Here is a 23269-nt window from a genome sequence, read left to right on the forward strand (position 1 = left end):
ACACAGACAAGTACATTAACACAGACAAGTAAATTAACACAGACAAGTACATTAACACAGACAAGTAAATTAACACAGACAAGTAAATTAACACAGACAAGTAAATTAACACAGACAAGTACATTAACACAGACAAGTAAATTAACACAGACAAGTACATTAACACAGACAAGTACATTAACACAGACAAGTAAATTAACACAGACAAGTACATTAACACAGACAAGTACATTAACACAGACAAGTAAATTAACACAGACAAGTAAATTAACACAGACAAGTAAATTAACAGACAAGTACATTAACACAGACAAGTACATTAACACAGACAAGTAAATTAACACAGACAAGTACATTAACACAGACAAGTACATTAACACAGACAAGTACATTAACACAGACAAGTACATTAACACAGACAAGTAAATTAACACAGACAAGTACATTAACACAGACAAGTACATTAACACAGACAAGTACATTAACACAGACAAGTACATTAACACAGACAAGTACATTAACACAGACAAGTACATTAACACAGACAAGTACATTAGCACAGACAAGTAAATTAACACAGACAAGTAAATTAACAGACAAGTACATTAACACAGACAAGTAAATTAACACAGACATGTACATTAACACAGACAAGTAAATTAGCACAGACAAGTACATTAACACAGACAAGTACATTAACACAGACAAGTAAATTAACACAGACAAGTACATTAACACAGACAAGTAAATTAGCACAGACAAGTACATTAACACAGACAAGTAAATTAGCACAGACAAGTACATTAACACAGACAAGTACATTAACACAGACAAGTAAATTAACAGACAAGTAAATTAGCACAGACAAGTACATTAACACAGACAAGTACATTAACACAGACAAGTACATTAACACAGACAAGTACATTAACACAGACAAGTAAATTAACACAGACAAGTACATTAACACAGACAAGTACATTAACACAGACAAGTAAATTAACACAGACAAGTAAATTAACACAGACAAGTACATTAACACAGACAAGTACATTAACACAGACATGTACATTAACACAGACAAGTAAATTAACACAGACAAGTAAATTAACACAGACAAGTACATTAACACAGACATGTACATTAACACAGACAAGTACATTAACACAGACATGTACATTAACACAGACAAGTACATTAACACAGACATGTACATTAACACAGACAAGTACATTAACACAGACAAGTACATTAACACAGACAGGTACATTAACACAGACATGTACATTAACACAGACATGTACATTAACACAGACAAGTACATTAACACAGACAAGTACATTAACACAGACATGTACATTAACACAGACAAGTACATTAACACAGACATGTACATTAACACAGACAAGTACATTAACACAGACAAGTACATTAACACAGACATGTACATTAACACAGACAAGTACATTAACACAGACATGTACATTAACACAGACAAGTACATTAACACAGACAAGTACATTAACAGACAAGTACATTAACACAGACAAGTACATTAACACAGACAAGTATATTAACACAGACAAGTACATTAACAGACAAGTACATTAACACAGACAAGTAAATTAACACAGACAAGTAAATTAACACAGACAAGTACATTAACACAGACAAGTACATTAACACAGACAAGTATATTAACACAGACAAGTACATTAACACAGACAAGTACATTAACACAGACAAGTACATTAACACAGACAAGTATATTAACACAGACAAGTACATTAACAGACAAGTACATTAACACAGACAAGTACATTGACACAGACAAGTAAATTAACACAGACAAGTACATTAACACAGACAAGTACATTAACACAGACAAGTACATTAACACAGACAAATACATTAACACAGACAAGTACATTAACACAGACAAGTACATTAACACAGACAAGTACATTAACACAGACAAGTAAATTAACACAGACAAGTACATTAACACAGACATGTACATTAACAGACAAGTACATTAACACAGACAAATAAATTAACACAGACAAGTACATTAACACAGATATGTACATTAACAGGCAAGTAAATTAACACAGACAAGTAAATTAACATGCACAGACAAGTACATTAACACAGACAAGTACATTAACACAGACAAGTACATTAACACAGACATGTACATTAACAGACAAGTAAATTAACACAGACAAGTACATTAACAGACAAGTACATTAACACAGACAAGTACATTAACACAGACAAGTACATTAACACAGACAAGTACATTAACACAGACAAGTACATTAACACAGACAAGTACATTAACACAGACAAGTACATTAACACAGACAAATAAATTAACACAGACAAGTACATTAACACAGACAAGTACATTAACACAGACAAGTACATTAACACAGACAAGTACATTAACACAGACAAGTAAATTAACACAGACAAGTACATTAACACAGACAAATAAATTAACACAGACAAGTACATTAACACAGACAAGTACATTAACACAGACAAGTACATTAACACAGACAAGTACATTAACACAGACAAATAAATTAACACAGACAAGTACATTAACACAGACAAGTACATTAACACAGACAAGTACATTAACACAGACAAGTACATTAACACAGACAAGTAAATTAACACAGACAATGATGTTGTACTACTTTATATATCATACATACTTAATCCATACATCATTTGACCTTCGACCTTTTTACAGGTATCAACATACTTAACACAAAATGAGATGCAGTCAGTTGCTAGAGTGACACCAGTTGGTGGGTTGGCATTTATACATGACAGACAAGAGTTGTATGTAAGAGTAGAAGAAGGCTGGCAGGTTATAGAGGTAAGATTAGAACCAATGTTAACCAGCTATATAGCTATATGCCTCAAAATACTGCCAAGTGTAAACCAAGTCATTCCCTGTATATCAGCTATATAGCTATATACCTCAAAATACTGCCAAGTGTAAACCAAGTCATTCCCTGTATATCAGCTATATAGCTATATGCCTCAAAATACTGCCAAGTGTAAACCAAGTCATTCCCTGTATATCAGCTATATAGCTATATGCCTCAAAATACTGCCAAGTGTAAACCAAGTCATTCTCTGTATATCAGCTATATAGCTATATGCCTCAAAATACTGCCAAGTGTAAACCAAGTCATTCTCTGTATATCAGCTATATAGCTATATGCCTCAAAATACTGCCAAGTGTAAACAAAGTCATTCTCTGTATAAGCTTTCTACCACTATACCTCAGTGTAGTTAGTCCCTGCCGGACGAAGTCCGGGACGGGGACTTATGGATTTGGTTCCGTCCGTCCGTTTGTCCAGAGCCATTTCTTGGAGATGCCTGGACCGATTTTTTTCAAACTTGGTACAGGGGCAACATACAATGGCATACATATGCATGTTAATTTGTTTCATGATATGATCGAATAGCAGCCATTTTGTTTGCAAATTTTCCCTGTCTAAAGCCATAACTCAGACATGCTTTAACAGATCTCATTCAAAGTTGCTATTAGGACAGTGTTATATGACATACATGTGCATATTCATTGTTGTCGTAATACGATCCAATATGGCTGCCTGGCAGTCATTTTGTTTGCGAATTTTCCATGTCCAAAGCCATAACTCAGACATGCTTAAACAGATCTCATTCAAAGTTGGTATTAGGACAGTGTTCTATGACATACATGTGCATATCCATTTTCGTCGTGATACGATCCAATATAGCTGCCTGGCAGCCATTTTGTTTTGTGAATTTTCCATTTTCCATGTCCAAAGCCATAACTCAGACTCCATTTTCATCGTGATATGATCCCCCATACCCAACCAATCCTTTATTGTTGGAGGCATATTCCATGTCCAACAAGCACACACAACATATCTAAGTCTGTTTGTTTTAGGTTCACAAATGTTGTTGCGTGATCAGAGTAGTGATAATTCCTTAAAACCCAATTATAGCGGGGACTATGTCATTCTCAATGACTTGTCATTGTTGTCATGATACGATCCAATATGGCCACCTAGCAGCCATTTTGTTTGTGAATTTTCCATGTCCGAAGCCATAACTCAGACATGCTTGAACAGATCTCATTCAAAGTTGGCATTAGGATAGTGTTCTATGACATACATGTGCATATCCATTTTCATCGTGATACGATCCAATATGGCTGCCTGGCAGCCATTTTGTTGGGAATTTTCCATGTCCAAATTATTAAAACTAACTAACTAGTACATTGAGTTGTACTGTCTATGCCATTATTACTATAACTAACTAGTACATTGAGTTGTACTGTCTATGCCATTACTACTATAACTAACTAGTACATTGAGTTGTACTGTCTATGCCATTATTACTATAACTAACTAGTACATTGAGTTGTACTACTGTGTTACGTTTGCTATTTTTGCATTCTAACAAATTATTAAAACTAACTCTTAGACGCAAACTCATACACAAAGTATCACTGGATTAAAAAATATTGGCGTAATGCATTTTATTTTATTTTTTTTAGCTTGGGCCAATTCTGCCACTTCCTCCTATACCAGTCACAGTAAGTAACACTCTTGTCAATTTGTATCCATTTATAGTTTTTTAGCCCCCCCCCCTCCCCCCACCGTCTCTTGCCACTCTAAATCTAACTGCATATTCAGCCATCTCATTAATAATCTTGCATAAGCACTGATCCAAGACCTACATCAGATGCATCAGTTCATAAGATAAATATTCTACTAATATCAAGGAGCCTTAGAATCAGCTTCTTACTCAATAGATCTTTCAGAATATTAATTGCTCATTCTTGATATCATGTTCCCCTAACTTACTCTGTCCTGGAATCTCATGTTCCCCTAACTTACTCTGTCCTGGAATATCATGTTCCCCTAACTTACTCTGTCCTGGAATATCATGTTCCCCTAACTTACTCTGTCCTGGAATATTTGTTAGTACAGCAGAATATTCCCTAAGCACTTTTCTTAATTCTCTCTGTTGAATATCAGTACTGGACATAAAAATCATGGATGACACAAAACAAACTTCAACTAAATGATGGTAAAACTGAGGTACTACTCGTTAGGTTTATGCGCATACCCCGTCCCATTGACAGTATAAACATTGGATCATGTTCTGTTGACTTGGTTAACTATGAACGCAATATTGGTGTAACTTTCGATGATAAACACACTCTTAGGAAGCACATTACCATAACATGCAATTCGATCTATTACAATCTTTGAAAAATTGGTCGCATTCGTCGCTATCTTACAAGTGAAGCATGTGAAAATCTAGTCCATGCTCTTGTCTCATGCAAACTGGATTACTGTAATGGACTCTTATATGGTTTAGCATCTAAAGACATTACTCATCTACAACACGCTCAAAACACAGCGGCCAGAATTGTTTCACGCCGCAAGAAATCAGACCATATCTCCCCAGTTCTCAAGGATCTACATTGGCTACCAGTCTACTACAGAATACATTACAAAATACTCTTGATGACCTACAAAGCTCTCAACAATGCTGCACCTAGTTACATATCAGATCTGATCAGTTATAAGCATGCTCCATGGTACTTCGCTCCAACTACTAAGGTCTATTACACATCCCACCCTGCAAACTTAAATCATATGGTGAACATGCTTTTTTCATGTGCTGCCCCACAATTATGGAACAGTATTCCGGTTGCTCTGCATCAATCACCAACTCTGGACAAGTTCAGGAAGGACATTAAGACTGAGAGCATTTTAGTGTCCTGTAAAGTGCCTTTGAACATTCTGAGTAATGGATTCAGGTGCTATATAAATTGTTTGATTGATTGATTGATCTTCATATGTACAGTCTGCACCAATTCATCAGACACCTTCACATTCTCCACTGATTCCTTCAACTCCATATGTACAGTCTGTACCAATTCATCAGACACCTTCACATTCTCCACTGATTCCTTCAACTCCATATGTACAGTCTGTACCAATTCATCAGACACCTTCACATTCTCCACTGATTCCTTCAACTCCATATGTACAGTCTGTACCAATTCATCAGACACCTTCACATTCTCCACTGATTCCTTCAACTCCATATGTACAGTCTGCACCAATTCATCAAACACCTTCACATTCTCCACTGATTCCTTCAACTCCATATGTACAGTCTGTACCAATTCATCAGACACCTTCACATTCTCCACTGATTCCTTCAACTCCATATGTACAGTCTGCACCAATTCATCAAACACCTTCACATTCTCCACTGATTCCTTCAACTCCATATGTACAGTCTGCACCAATTCATCAGACACCTTCACATTCTCCACTGATTCCTTCAACTCCATATGTACAGTCTGCACCAATTCATCAGACACCTTCACATTCTCCACTGATTCCTTCAACTCCATATGTACAGTCTGCACCAATTCATCAGACACCTTCACATTCTCCACTGATTCCTTCAACTCCATATGTACAGTCTGCACCAATTCATCAGACACCTTCACATTCTCCACTGATTCCTTCAACTTCATATGTACAGTCCGCACCAATTCATCAGACACCTTCACATTCTCCACTGATTCCTTCAACTCCATATGTACAGTCTGCACCAATTCATCAGACACCTTCACATTCTCCACTGATTCCTTCAACTCCATGTGTACAGTCTGCACCAATTCATCAGACACCTTCACATTCTCCACTGATTCCTTCAACTCCATATGTACAGTCTGCACCAATTCATCAGACACCTTCACATTCTCCACTGATTCCTTCAACTCCATATGTACAGTCTGCACCAATTCATCAGACACCTTCACATTCTCCACTGATTCCTTCTACGCCATATGTACAGTCTGCACCAATTCATCAGACACCTTCACATTCTCCACTGATTCCTTCAACTCCATGTGTACAGTCTGCACCAATTCATCAGACACCTTCACATTCTCCACCGATTCCTTCTACGCCATATGTACAGTCTGCACCAATTCATCAGACACCTTCACATTCTCCACTGATTCCTTCAACTCCGTATGTACAGTCTGCACCAATTCATCAAACACCTTCACATTCTCCACTGATTCCTTCAACTCCATGTGTACAGTCTGCACCAATTCATCAGACACCTTCACATTCTCCTAGCCTTAGATTTACAATCATGGTATTTCTAATATCAAACTTGAGACTTTTCTAAGTCAGTCATTGCTAACGTGCATGTTTCCTCTAATCTCTGTCATAAATCTAACCCTAGGAGATGTACATTCTAGATACACTAGACCTTTCTTCATAAAGCATCTAGCTTCTGTCAACTTCTGTCGGTGGTTTTTGTCGATATCCATCTACATTTTTAGTCCCCGCGGACAAAGTCCGGAACGGGGACTTATGGATTGGGTTCCGTCTGTCCGTGCGTGCGTGCGTCCGTCCGTCCGCAGCCGTTTCTTGGAGATGCCTGGACCGATTTTTTTCAAACTTGGTACAGGGGCAACATGCTATGGCATACATATGCACATCAATTTGTTTAATGATACGATCCAATATGGCCGCCTAGCAACCATTTTGTTTGCGAATTTTCCCTGTCTAAAGCCATAACTCAGACATGCTTGAACAGATCTCATTCAAAGTTGGTATTAGGACAGTGTTCTATGACATACAGTGCATATCCATTTTCATTGTGATACGATCCAATATGGCTGCCTGGTAGCCATTTTGTTTGCGAATTTTCATGTCCAAAGCCATAACTCAGACATGCTTGAACAGATCTCATTCAAAGTTGGTATTAAGACAGTGTTCTATGACATACATGTGCATATCCATTTTTGTCGTGATACGATCCAATATGGCTGCCTGGCAGCCATTTTGTTTGTGAATTTTCCATGTCCAAAGCCATAACTCAGACTCCATTTTCATCGTGATATGATCCCCCATACCCAACCAATCCTTTATTGTTGGAGGCATATTCCATGTCCAACAAGCACACACAACATATCTAAGTCTGTTTGTTTTAGGTTCACAAATGTTGTTGCGTGATCAGAGTAGTGATAATTCCGTAAAACCCAATTATAGCGGGGACTATGTCATTCTCAATGACTTGTTTTTAAATGAATTTTTAAAACTGTAAATTTCAGTAAAAAAAATGAGTGCTACTTTGATGACACCTTGTTATTGAACTATACATGCTACGTCGAAAAACCACCGACAGCATTTTTTTATAATCGTGTTTTATCGACCAAAAAAGTGCCATTCCATTGCCATGAGTAACAACGCATATCGAAAGCTTTTACAAAGGGTGAAAAATGATGTTTTTCATGTATTTTTAGCATTTTTACAGCACCTCTTTTGCTTTGATCATCATTCTGACACTGTAAGGCCCTGTAGTAAACGTTTAGATTATCAATATGGCTATGTAGCTAGGCTAAGGGATCATAAACAATAGACACTACACTGCGTCCGTTCACTAGCGAGTTCTTTAGCAACGTATACCACATGCTACGCTTATACTAAATGCTCAAAAAAATCGCTATTTTACCAAGATTCGTGGCTCTATATCAAAACGGTTTGCTCAGTAAGTAAGCTAGAGAAGGTTAGAACAAGCATGAAGGCTCTGTCTGAGTTAGCATCTAAGAAAAATAATGAAAAGTCATCAAGGACTCTGAAAATAAGGACTTTGATACTTTCATCAGAGAGTACATACAACACCATGTACCAACTACAAGTTCTGGAACTTGAAGCGAAAGAGAAACTCTAACACCATGTACCAACTACAAGTTCTGGAACTTGAAGCGAAAGAGATACTCTAACACCATGTACCAACTACAAGTTCTGGAACTTGAAGGGAAAGAGATACTCTAACACCCAGTATGTGTTACATCAAACTCAGTTCAATACACATAGTAAAATCATGATTTTGATTCGACAGTTTTGTACAAGTAAACATATCTTCTGTCAAATTAGTTAGTTTTTGGTAGTCATGTCTTTGCTGACATGACATACATGCCCCTGTCCACATATACATATCTCAGCCTCTGTAACTTGCTGTTGTTGACATTCATTTCACTCAGAATAACATGATAAAAGCGTCTTGATTTTTTCACGATAGTTTAAATAATATTGATGTCGACAGACGTCATTGACAAACAAATTTATCACTAGACAAAAACTTGACTCGATTGGTATATCGCTACGACGTAGTAGTACACTCGACTTTTGAAGCAAGTCGCTGTACCCGGTGGCCGGCCCGATCGGGGGAGGAGTACACGTGGAAGCACATGTCGCGTGATTGTGTGTTGGTGACTGATGTCGCGGCAAGTCTATGTCAATTGTTTTTGGCAAATACAGATGGATTTCGTAAATAGGAAAAGTTTAATATTCATCACTAAAGAGCTTTAGCCGTTCATACTTTCAAGGGGTGTGGATAAAAAATCTTGAACACAAGAAATCATGTACTTGTAAGTACAGTGCAAGGTCACCGGAAGTACCATACTTAGACTGACTCCCATAGTTTTGACTTGCAATTGTGAAGTTAGTTTGCAGTCAATTTACCTAATATTGTCAAAAAACTGAATAATGTGTCCCACGTGATGAAATATATTGCCATTCGTCAAACAATTTTTGCGTTTTCAAATTTGTGTTATGATCAACCAAAATATGCATAAACACGTAACCTTTGGACTCCAAGCTTTGGGCGAGTAATTGTGACATTTTGTACTAAAAGACGATAACACATTACTATTAATGTTAAGTTTTTAGCTCCGCTGTCAGTGAAAGCTGAAAGCGTAGCTTTAGGTATAGGTGGGTATAGAGTATAGAGGTATAGGTGAATCATAGGTGTCCTTTTTTTATTTTCATCATCTTTTCCGAAAGTGACAGCCAGAATACTTCGATATTTGGTGTGCATGTTCCATTGGGGGAAGCTATTCAGATTTGTTCATGCCAAGTTGATCTGTGCCATTTTCAATTTTTTATGATTTTTTTTTTCAAAAATGATATTTTCATCATCTCCTCAAATACTACTTGTCAGATTGCTTTGATATCTGGTGTGTTGATGCACAGAGGGTAGCTTACTCAGATTTGTTAATTTCAAGTCAGCACGTCTTCTTTTCTATTTTTGATGATTTTTTATTTGTAATTTGAAAAAAAAATTAATATGTTAATGAGCATTATGACCGACGCCATATTGGAAATCAGTCCATGAGACTTTAAGTAAACTGCCACTTTTCAAAAGACACTATTGACGTCAAACAAGCAATGTAATATGTGCTATAGTCATAATTCTACGCATTGTGCGCCCAAATGACAAGTGTTTGTTCGAAACAGGGTTGTAAACTTCAAATCCAAATTCTGCACCCCTTCTACATAATCAGCCAGTCTGCAATATCCTCATTTGCATACATCTATCCTTTAGATTGCGACCATTACTCTTTGAATGGCTGCGCACGGGCCTTATTTTTGGGTATTTTCAACTCGCCGTAACTTTCACTAGATTTTGGAATTACATTTAGGAATACCGATTTTCCGACGAATACGGGACGCATACTTGAGGCCCTGAAATTTCAACCCAGTTTTTTCGCTCATAGTTTCCTTAATACGGACCGGAAAGTTTTACAAATTTCACAAAAAGATGGATTTTTATGTGTTTTAAATAACTATGGCAAGTAAATTTAGTAGGATCGTTGTGTAACGGGTCCGTTCAAGAATTTTCGGTAGAAAACGACTGATTTGACCCGGAAGCTGAAGCTGACCTTGTTTGACCAGGCGATTTTCCCCAGCAAGCATCAACGAGGGAGTTCTTGGTACTCACTAAGTTACACTTCAGACCCACTATAAAAGTTTGATGTTTTTAGATAACATGTAACTTGTGATTAATTCTATATTGTCGTGCAATTTGGAGTGAAGTTATGCAAGAGCAGTCTCACTGCAGACTGTGAATTGACCAAACTTTGTTTATTGGCCGACAGTGTAAAGTTAAACGACATGAACGTGTCTTGCCATTTCCAAAATGCAAATATTTGGCAAGTAAAAATAATTACAACTTTAATTTGGCTTCAGACGTCGACTTTGCATTATGTTTTTCGTATCTTTCCCCATTTTACATGTAAATCCGAAAAGGTTCTCTCTGGTCATGTCAGTGGTTAGCCCTGCTTACAGGCGGTGCACAAGTCTATATTACTGACTTGACTCTAAACAAATAGTAGGGACAATTGTCAGTATCAAGTCCCGGATTACTCCGTATGCAAGCACGACTAGTCAGTGATCATACCAGGACTGCTTTGATTACGAGCGGGGTGAGGCATGTTGAGGTATTTTGTTGAGAATTATAAATATTGCGAAATGTCAAGTACAAGGTTTAAATACAATGGAATGATGAAAAAAAATTGGCCGAGTCTGCTGACAGGTGCCGGTCACGAGACACTCCGTAAATTAAAATATCAGACGATGTTATGTCTACTACAACTAGTACAAGTTGAATGTTGTTGACTTGGTAAATTTGTTAGAAAATTGAAATTCGAATTGCCTCAAAATTATTTTAGATCCCTAGTTTATTTCATTCATCATTAAAATTGTCCAGGGTTAAAGCTGTAAAACACTGGAATTATTTATAGCCAACCTCAAAAATCCTCTTTTTTTCTTTTTCTTGTGTGCATTTCCCCAGTCATTATTTTTCTGAGATTTTGTGTAATTTTTCATACCCGTAGAATTTTTTTAATAAAATGGTGACTATGGTATAAAAGTACAATACATTACCAACTTCTGTGTAAAATGTGTTTTATAGTGAGACATCATATGAAACCACTAACCACTTTATTACATCGCTAAAACAAAACTGCATAGTGAAGAGCTGAACAACTGAACCACTTCTTCATGTCACCAAAATAAAAAATAAAATTAAAAAGAAGAGCGGAGCTATTCTGACCGATATGTCGCTTGTTTTCATATGCGATGACAGTTTCATTTGCAAATTGTTTTAAGGTGGTGTTTCGAAATGCTGTCAAATTATTTTTACACCATCGTTTCGAAAGTCTTTAGACTTTACATATAGGCATGGATGAATTTTTCATTTCCCTCATAGATGGTGTATCAAACCCCCTAGCTACACAGAAAACTCTTTTAATCCGTGTATAGTGCCTCTAACAATGAATGGATTTTTTTGTGTGTGAAAAGTAGTTTCTAGTGACTGCTTCAAGGTTTTTATGAAGTTTTTATATACAAATTCAACTGATGCCCTAGCCTTTACCGCCACCTTAACTAGCATTTAAACTATTACAATTTTAGCTGTTACCAAGTCCATCAATGTTAACTAGCATTTAAACTATTACAATTTTAGCTGTTACCAAGTCCATCAAAGTTAACTAATATTTATACTATTACAATTTTAGCTGTTACCAAGTCCATCAAAGTTAACTAGCATTTAAACTATTACAATTTTAGGTGTTACCAAGTCCATCAAAGTTAACTAGCATTTAAACTATTACAATTTTAGGTGTTACCAAGTCCATCAAAGTTAACTAATATTTATACTATTACAATTTTAGGTGTTACCAAGTCCATCAAAGTTAACTAATATTTATACTATTACAATTTTAGCTGTTACCAAGTCCATCAAAGTTAACTAGCATTTAAACTATTACAATTTTAGGTGTTACCAAGTCCATCAAAGTTAACTAATATTTATACTATTACAATTTTAGCTGTTACCAAGTCCATCAAAGTTAACTAGCATTTAAACTATTACAATTTTAGGTGTTACCAAGTCCATCAAAGTTAACTAATATTTATACTATTACAATTTTAGCTGTTTCCAAGTCCATCAAAGTTAACTAGCATTTAAACTATTACAATTTTAGGTGTTACCAAGTCCATCAAAGTTAACTAATATTTATACTATTACAATTTTAGCTGTTACCAAGTCCATCAAAGTTAACTAATATTTATACTATTACAATTTTAGCTGTTACCAAGTCCATCAAAGTTAACTAATATTTATACTATTACAATTTTAGCTGTTACCAAGTCCATCAAAGTTAACTAACATTTAAACTATTACAATTTTAGGTGTTACCAAGTCCATCAAAGTTAACTAATATTTATACTATTACAATTTTAGCTGTTACCAAGTCCATCAAAGTTAACTAATATTTATACTATTACAATTTTAGCTGTTACCAAGTCCATCAAAGTTAACTAACATTTAAACTATTACAATTTTAGGTGTTACCAAGTCCATCAAAGTTAACTAATATTTATACTATTACAATTTTAGCTGTTACCAAGTCCATCAATGTTAACTAATATTTAAACTATTACAATTTTAGCTGTTACCAAGTCCATCAAAGTTAACTAACATTTAAACTATTACAATTTTAGCTGTTACCAAGTCCATCAAAGTTAACTAATATTTAAACTATTACAATTTTAGGTGTTACCAAGTCCATCAAAGTTAACTAGCATTTAAACTATTACAATTTTAGCTGTTACCAAGTCCATCAAAGTTAACTAGCATTTAAACTATTACAATTTTAGGTGTTACCAAGTCCATCAAAGTTAACTAATATTTATACTATTACAATTTTAGCTGTTACCAAGTCCATCAATGTTAACTAGCATTTAAACTATTACAATTTTAGCTGTTTCCAAGTCCATCAAAGTTAACTAGCATTTAAACTATTACAATTTTAGGTGTTACCAAGTCCATCAAAGTTAACTAGCATTTAAACTATTACAATTTTAGCTGTTACCAAGTCCATCAAAGTTAACTAGCATTTAAACTATTACAATTTTAGCTGTTTCCAAGTCCATCAAAGTTAACTAATATTTATACTATTACAATTTTAGCTGTTACCAAGTCCATCAAAGTTAACTAGCATTTAAACTATTACAATTTTAGGTGTTACCAAGTCCATCAAAGTTAACTAATATTTATACTATTACAATTTTAGCTGTTACCAAGTCCATCAAAGTTAACTAATATTTATACTATTACAATTTTAGCTGTTACCAAGTCCATCAAAGTTAACTAATATTTATACTATTACAATTTTAGCTGTTACCAAGTCCATCAAAGTTAACTAATATTTATACTATTACAATTTTAGCTGTTACCAAGTCCATCAATGTTAACTAATATTTAAACTATTACAATTTTAGGTGTTACCAAGTCCATCAATGTTAACTAATATTTATACTATTACAATTTTAGCTGTTACCAAGTCCATCAAAGTTAACTAGCATTTAAACTATTACAATTTTAGTTGTTTCCAAGTCCATCAAAGTTAACTAATATTTATACTATTACAATTTTAGCTGTTACCAAGTCCATCAAAGTTAACTAATATTTATACTATTACAATTTTAGCTGTTACCAAGTCCATGAAAGTTAACTAATATTTAAACTATTACAATTTTAGGTGTTACCAAGTCCATCAAAGTTAACTAATATTTATACTATTACAATTTTAGCTGTTACCAAGTCCATCAATGTTAACTAATATTTATACTATTACAATTTTAGCTGTTACCAAGTCCATCAAAGTTAACTAATATTTATACTATTACAATTTTAGCTGTTACCAAGTCCATCAAAGTTAACTAATATTTATACTATTACAATTTTAGCTGTTACCAAGTCCATCAAAGTTAACTAATATTTATACTATTACAATTTTAGCTGTTACCAAGTCCATCAATGTTAACTAATATTTATACTATTACAATTTTAGCTGTTACCAAGTCCATCAAAGTTAACTAATATTTATACTATTACAATTTTAGCTGTTACCAAGTCCATCAATGTTAACTAATATTTATACTATTACAATTTTAGCTGTTACCAAGTCCATCAAAGTTAACTAATATTTATACTATTACAATTTTAGCTGTTACCAAGTCCATCAATGTTAACTAATATTTATACTATTACAATTTTAGCTGTTACCAAGTCCATCGAAGTTAACTAATATTTATACTATTACAATTTTAGGTGTTACCAAGTCCATCAACGGCACCTACTCCTACTAGAACTATTGTTGAAGATAGTAATAAGGTGAGTCATAACAAACATTGTCTCCTCATTGGTATATCTGTTAAGAGGGTACATTACATACTGACCAAAGGTACAAATGGCCTAAACTCTCTCAGTCCTTGTGAGCATCACTAAAAGGGCTATTTTGTATATACTGATATCTACTGCATAATTGTACTAGAATATCCTTGTACAAGGGTTTGCACAGTCCTGGAAAACCCTGGAATTTCAAACCCTCCCTGTAAAACCCTTGAAAACTTTGGAAAAATGCTCCCCATCCCTTGAAAACTCTGGAAAATGATCGTGATCAATTAATATTGACAATCGACATGTCTGTGCTTTAGACACCCATTCATATGATTCACTACACTGAGTCTCATAAATGTGAAATGGCGAAAATATATTCAAAGTCTTTCACCACCATGGTGATTCACGCTGATTAAACCCAGACAGTCAACCGATCATTCCATGAGACACTTTGCCCTCAGACCGTGCCTATGTGTAGTTGAATGGGCGCCGCAATCTTTGTTGCGATCTTGCCTATTGCTACTCCGAGTCCAGTCGTCATTTCAGCGACATAATATTGTAACAGTTCAGGGAGTAACATTAGGTCTGTTGGCAAGATTACCGTAACATTGTAGCAAGTATCAAAGCATCACCAGCCCAATCACCAACCACGATTAGAAATTGTTACAAGTTTGGCACACGAGTCGACATACTACAAGCTCACGCTCAGTTCAATTTCCGGGTTGTGGAAGTAAGGTTTTGACTTTTATGTCATCGATAAATGCACATTTGTTTTACATGTTCTAAAAGAATAAACTACTTTTTTATGTTTGTCAGTACAGTACAGTAACATACCTAAATGGTCAAGTTGAGTTGAGAAATCGCAATGTTCCACGACATGTTGCATCCGTGCATAAACATCGAGAAGCAAGGGCTGAATGTATTCAGTTATTCATAATGCAAAATTTCGTTATGTAAATGACGTTTTTATTCAAAATTTTGAAGAAAACAATTTCTTTTGGTGACCTCTAAATCTAGTCACATCAAACTGTACAATAATGAGGACAAACTTAACTTTTTAATTTTGTTTTCTGGATATGTCTGAATTAGACTAAATGAATGCTGAGACTCAAATCTTACACGATCAATGCACCAGCTTGACGAAACAACTACTTAGGGGATAGGACAGTGGTTTCTCCGTTTAATCTTAGTGTGAAAATTTGGTTTTGAAACGAACGTCTTGCTTAGTGTCGATTGTCTTTAAAATGTTTTGTGACATATTATGGGAACCCTTGTAATTTCTTCTCTTCCACATCAGACAATTAGATGTCATCAAAAAATATACTTTAGTGGTCAATAGCCCTTGAAAATGGCCAAAATCAATACGAATAACCCTGGAAAACTGACAAAAAACCCCTGGAAAGTCCTGGAATTTTGTTTTGCTTTAAGTGTACGAACCGTGTTGTACTGTAGGCCCTAATCAACTACATTGGGCTTATCATTCGTTTACATGTTATTGCGATGCATCATGTTACTGCAATGCATCATGTTTACTGCGATGCGTTACATGTGATGCATCATGTTACTGCGATGCATCATGTTACTGCAATGCATCATGTTACTGCGATGCGTTACATGTGATGCATCATGTTACTGCGATGCCCCAAGGACTGTTAGCACTTGTTCAACACAACATGATGTGCCAAGTGTTATTAATCCAATTCATGTGTTTACTTTCCCTGTTTGTAACAGGCTCCATTTGTCCAGGGTGTGATGTCTGAAGTAATATTTTGAATTTGACCGAATGGCAGTCATATTTGTTGTTAAATTTTACAACGTACATCTTAACTTTGGATGTATTATATGTAGTAACCCCATTCCAGGGCCTATACCCATATTATCAAATATGAGCTTTCTTTTAAGACATTGACCATTGACCTTGAAAGGCTTCTTCAAGGGCAAATAGCCAAATTTGTGTTATCTTCATAGCTTTTTGAATGAAACATTTCAAGTGATGATAATATTTTAATCATGACTTGGGTTTGACTATGTTAGGCCACAGGGTAAAGGACCAATGATCAATTTTGTACTCGCGATTTTCCGGATTTCTAATGTTATTTTCTGTATATTTCAAATAAAGTTTTAAATACTGTTTCCTCTTACTGTTTTTTTCTATTTCCTACCTGATATCAATGTCTTATCTGAGTTTATCAGCTTTGCATTAATTAGCTTGCTAGAACAAACTCACTATTTGCCAAAATTAACGCATTATGCCGTGAGTGTAAACATCTACTGATCCGACTAAATGGTAATACACGGAAAGGGGTGAAACTCCAAAGGGACGTGTCCAGAAATTTGCAAAGAAATCAACTTTCAAACGGTCCAATGGTAATTCCACAACCAGAAATCCTTAAAGTACAAATGAAGGGAAGCATTGATGAAGTTACAGCATTGAAGCTTGTCTGTAAGTGCCCTAACACGAAACCCGGCCAACACACTGACGATGTCCCGATGACATCCGTAAAGCAGGAAGTCGGAAGTTGAAACCTTTGACCCCTGAGTTGTTTATTACTGGCGATATGTGCCTAACTTGTAAACAAATTACCCAGGATTCTCTGAGAATAAACTCGCATTCTGTCAATGCTATCTTCGCTTCGTAGCAAATGTTGGGACATAAGGAAGGAGAAAAGGGTAAATTATACTCATGAAACACTGCACAGAAGTCAATACTTTTTTCATTTTTGAGTTTCGTCCTACATTTTCCTCGTTTTTGTGACGTTTTCGCACTATTTAATAAAAACCAAAAGTCCTAACATGTACCAAACGACGCGACTTTCTATTTATTTTCGATCGTGCTGCGCTGCACGGGTTACATTTTGGAGACATTTTTGGTTTTCAATCGTGAATATCTATCATGCAAGTATTTTTTCGATTACGTCGGCTTTTAAATATATCATCAATGCTACATTTTTCACGATAGACATTTTTGGTTTTCAATCGTGAATATCTATCGGGCAAGCATTTCTTGGACAACGTTGGCTTTTTAATATGTCAATCCTACATCCATGATCCTAATGAACGACACACTGTTTTGTCCAGGCGACAGACGTTTTTGGTTTTCAATCGTGTCAAAACTGTCTTCGCAAGCATTTCTTCAAATACGTCGGCTTTTTAATTTGAGAATGAAATAACAATATGCATGATAATAACATATGCATGATTTTACCATTTGTTTATTTCCTGTTGTTTTGTGAATTCATGAATAAATTAAGTGGCAGGGTGATTTACGGATGTCCTCTGGACACGTCCCTTTGGAGTTTCACCCCTTTCCGTGTATTACCATTTAGTCGGATCAGTAGATGTTTACACTCACGGCATAATGCGTTAATTTCGGCAAATAGTGAGTTTGTTCTAGCAAGCTAATTAATGCAAAGCTGATAAACTCAGATAAGACATTGATATCAGGTAGGAAATAGAAAAAAACAGTAAGAGGAAACAGTATTTAAAACTTTATTTGAAATATACAGAAAATAACATTAGAAATCCGGAAAATCGCGAGTACAAAATTGATCATTGGTCCTTTACCCTGTGGTTAGGCATATGCAAGTCACTTAATTTGATGACCTTTGACCTGTTACAAAATGGTGACCATATTTTTGCCTGTTGTGTTATCTCCAAAATGTTGATACATTTGACACCATTCATTTGTCTACCCTCACATTATCAATGATGAGTTTGCTAATGAGACCATCACCTTTTCAACCTGAAATTACTGAAATTGTTTCCTTTTCTTTCTACATTAAGTCATAGACCCTAAACCACTGTTGGTGGAGGGTCTATAATTAAGTCAAGAAGTTGAATACACAAAGACTCCATTTAAATATCTATACCCCAAAGATGAGCTTTCTTTTAATATCTTGACCTTTGACTTTGACCTCCATATTCAAGGTCAAATAGCAAATTGGTCAATGAATTATGAAGTTTTGAATCTAGAGACACCATTCAAATTTGCACTATAACGTTGCTGTACAACACACCAAGTGGGGGTGGGGATGGAGTGTGTCTTCAATGAAAGCTTGTTGTGCATAGCCTTTTATTACTGTTTTGGTAAGCTCACAAACCATAGACCCTCTGTGGAGGGTCTATGCACAAACTAACAAATACCAAATAGATACATAACTCACTATTGAATCTGTATTGTCTCTTTATCAGCTTCATATGTATGCATTAAATTACCCTGTATCTGGATACATGGCTGGACCAGGTAGTATGGGAGGTATACGTGGTGCTGACTTCCTGTGTTTTAGACAAGCTGCAGAAGCAGGTCTGACAGGAACCTACAGAGCTTTCTTGTCATCTAAAGTTCAAGATTTAAAATCTGTCGTCAGGAAAGAAGACAGAGATGCAGTAGTCGTAAATGCTAATGTAAGTTATAATTTATATATTCCAAAAAGTTACAACTGTATTAACTTAAAGTTACAACTGTATTAACTTAAAGTTACAACTGTATTAACTTAAAGTTACAACTGTATTAACTTAAACTTTAAAGTGGTAATTTCAATATTACACTCAAGACACTTTAGTCAATTTTGATGTAAGCAAATTTAGAGAAGACTTGTTTGTATGTATATAGGTATACATTTATGATATGAATACACTAAAGCACATAAAGTCATATCCTTATCTCTATAATTACTAGTAAATTCATCTCCCTATCTCTATAATTACCAGTAAAGTCATCTCCTTATCTCTAAAATTACTAGTAAAGTCATCTTATTAGTCCCCGCCGGACGAAGTCCGGGACGGGGACTTATGGAGTGGGTTCCGTCCGTCCCTCCAGAACCGTTTCTTGGAGATGCCTGGACCGATTTTTTTCAAACCTGGTACAGGGGCAACATACTATGGCATACATATGCACGTCAATTTGTTCCATGATACGATCCAATATGGCCGCCTAGCAGCCATTTTGTTTGCGAATTTTCCCTGTCCAAAGCCATAACTTAGACATGCTTGAACAGATCTCATTCAAAGTTGGTATTAGGACAGTGTTCTATGACATACATGTGCATATTCATTGTTGTCATGATACGATCCAATATGGCCACCTAGCAGCCATTTTGTTTGCGAATTTTCCATGTCCAAAGCCATAACTCTGACATGCTTGAACAGATCTCATTCAAAGTTGGTATTAGGACAGTGTGCTACAACATACATGTGCGTATCCATTTTCGTCATGATACAATCCAATATGGCTGCCTGGTAGCCATTTTGTTTGTGAATTTTCCATGTCCAAAGCCATGACTCAGACATGCTGTTGGTATTAGGACATATGCATTTTCGTCGTGATACAATCCGATATGGCTGCCTGGCAGTGATTTTGTTGGCACAGTTTTCATGTCCAAAGCCATAACTCAGACATGCTTGAGCAGGTCCCCCCTCCCCCATACCCAACCCATCCTTTATTGTTGAATGGTTTATTCCATCATGTCATCTTGAAGAGTAGGCATGTCCCATGTCCAACGAGGAGACACAACATGAGTAGGCGTGTTCCATGTCCAACGAGCAAACACAACATATCTAAGTCTGTTTGATTTAGGTTCATAAGCGTTGCTGCGATCAGAGTAGTGATATCAAGAAAATGACAACATAAACTGCCGGTTCCTTAAAACCCAATCATAGTGGAGACTATGTCATTCTACATGACTTTTTCAAATTTTGACAAAATTGGCCCTAGCAACCATGACCACACCCTTAGCAACAACCAAATGGCAGTATATTTTGGTCAAATAACAACATCATCTGGTAGGCAAGTGAGTAAATATTCAAAAAATGTATGCAAATACCCTAGCAACCATGACCACGCCCATAGCAACAGCCAAATGAGCACATATATTGCGAAGGTAACAACGGGGATTAATAGACAATTGAATAAACATTCAAAAAATGTATGTAAATTTGCCTAGCAACAAGACCACGCCCATAGCAATAGCGAAATGATGTCGTATTTTGCAAGGATAACAACAGGAATTGAAAGACAAATGAATAAACATTTAACAATGTATGCAAATATTCCTAGCAACAAGACCACGCCCATAGCAACAGCCAAATGATCACGTATATTGCAAAGATGATATCAGGAATTCATACACAAGTGAACAAAAACATTCAAAAATGTATGCAAATATATCTAACAACATGACCACACCCATAGCAACAGCCAAATGATCACATATTTTGCAAAGATAGCAACATGGTTGGATAGACAACTGGATAGTCATTCAGCAAATGAACACCTATTGTTAGCATGGACTAGCATATGGATAAACATTTTTAAAAACTGTACAGTTGTGCTACAACACCATTGGCGATATTGTTATTTTTCCTACAGAGTGAATTATTGTTCTCAAGTTGGAATGATTTGTTTGGAAATGGAGGTGGTCAATTCAATGAAAGAGTACATATCTATTCATTTGATGGTAAAGATGTAATGACAGACTCAGCATGGTGAGTATAGTGGTAAATCATGCAAATAACAGTATTGTACTGATGTACACCTAAATATGAATCCCATGTTTTCTTGTCAAATGCATACATCTTGGCTTGTATGTAGTAGAATTCATTACTCTTTGATAAAGTGCCTCTTATGTTGTGTATGTATTTAATCTGTTGGAACACATGGTTGGGTGAATGTCTCAATCTTTGTATCAGTATTTGTATATAATACATTGTGAATGTCTCAATCTTTGTATCAGTATGTGTATATAATACATTGTGAATGTCTCAATCTTTGTATCAGTATGTGTATATAATACATTGTGAATGTCTCAATCTTTGTATCAGTATGTGTATATAATACATTGTGAATGTCTCAATCTTTGTATCAGTATGTGTATATAATACATTGTGAATGTCTCAATCTTTGTATCAGTATGTGTATATAATACATTGTGAATGTCTCAATCTTTGTATCAGTATGTGTATATAATACATTGTGAATGTCTCAATCTTTGTATCAGTATGTGTATATAATACATTGTGAATGTCTCAATCTTTGTATCAGTATGTGTATGTAATACATTGTGAATGTCTCAATCTTTGTATCAGTATTTGTATATAATACATTGTGAATGTCTCAATCTTTGTATCAGTATTTGTATATAATACATTGTGAATGTCTCAATCTTTGTATCAGTATGTGTATATAACACATTGTGAATGTCTCAATCTTTATATCAGTATGTGTATATAATACATTGTGAATGTCTCAATCTTTGTATCAGTATGTGTATATAATACATTGTGAATGTCTCAATCTTTGTATCAGTATTTGTATATAATACATTGTGAATGTCTCAATCTTTGTATCAGTATGTGTATATAACACATTGTGAATGTCTCAATCTTTGTATCAGTATGTGTATATAATACATTGTGAATGTCTCAATCTTTGTATCAGTATTTGTATATAATACATTGTGAATGTCTCAATCTTTGTATCAGTATGTGTATATAATACATTGTGAATGTCTCAATCTTTGTATCAGTATGTGTATATAATACATTGTGAATGTCTCAATCTTTGTATCAGTATGTGTATATAATACATTGTGAATGTCTCAATCTTTGTATCAGTATGTGTATATAATACATTGTGAATGTCTCAATCTTTGTATCAGTATGTGTATATAATACATTGTGAATGTCTCAATCTTTGTATCAGTATGTGTATATAATACATTGTGAATGTCTCAATCTTTGTATCAGTATGTGTATATAATACATTGTGAATGTCTCAATCTTTGTATCAGTATGTGTATATAATACATTGTGAATGTCTCAATCTTTGTATCAGTATGTGTATATAATACATTGTGAATGTCTCAATCTTTGTATCAGTATTTGTATGTAATACATTGTGAATGTCTCAATCTTTGTATCAGTATGTGTATATAATACATTGTGAATGTCTCAATCTTTGTATCAGTATTTGTATGTAATACATTGTGAATGTCTCAATCTTTGTATCAGTATGTGTATATAATACATTGTGAATGTCTCAATCTTTGTATCAGTATTTGTATGTAATACATTGTGAATGTCTCAATCTTTGTATCAGTATGTGTATATAATACATTGTGAATGTCTCAATCTTTGTATCAGTATTTGTATGTAATACATTGTGAATGTCTCAATCTTTGTA

General features: G+C 35.0%; 1 protein-coding gene across 1 annotated transcript in view; it reads left to right on the plus strand.

Annotated features, from left to right (window-relative positions):
- Nucleotides 1–23269, plus strand: part of LOC144450641 (uncharacterized) — a 166898-nt gene that overhangs the window by 135880 nt on the left and 7749 nt on the right. Inside the window, exons 37-41 of the mRNA XM_078141285.1 lie at nucleotides 2765–2893; nucleotides 4571–4609; nucleotides 15022–15084; nucleotides 19282–19494; nucleotides 21458–21573. Of these exons, the coding sequence (XP_077997411.1) occupies nucleotides 2765–2893; nucleotides 4571–4609; nucleotides 15022–15084; nucleotides 19282–19494; nucleotides 21458–21573 (560 nt within the window). The remainder of the gene's footprint in view (nucleotides 1–2764; nucleotides 2894–4570; nucleotides 4610–15021; nucleotides 15085–19281; nucleotides 19495–21457; nucleotides 21574–23269) is intronic.

Source organism: Glandiceps talaboti, chromosome 20, assembly GCF_964340395.1.
Source record: "Glandiceps talaboti chromosome 20, keGlaTala1.1, whole genome shotgun sequence".
NCBI lineage: Eukaryota > Metazoa > Hemichordata > Enteropneusta > Spengelidae > Glandiceps > Glandiceps talaboti.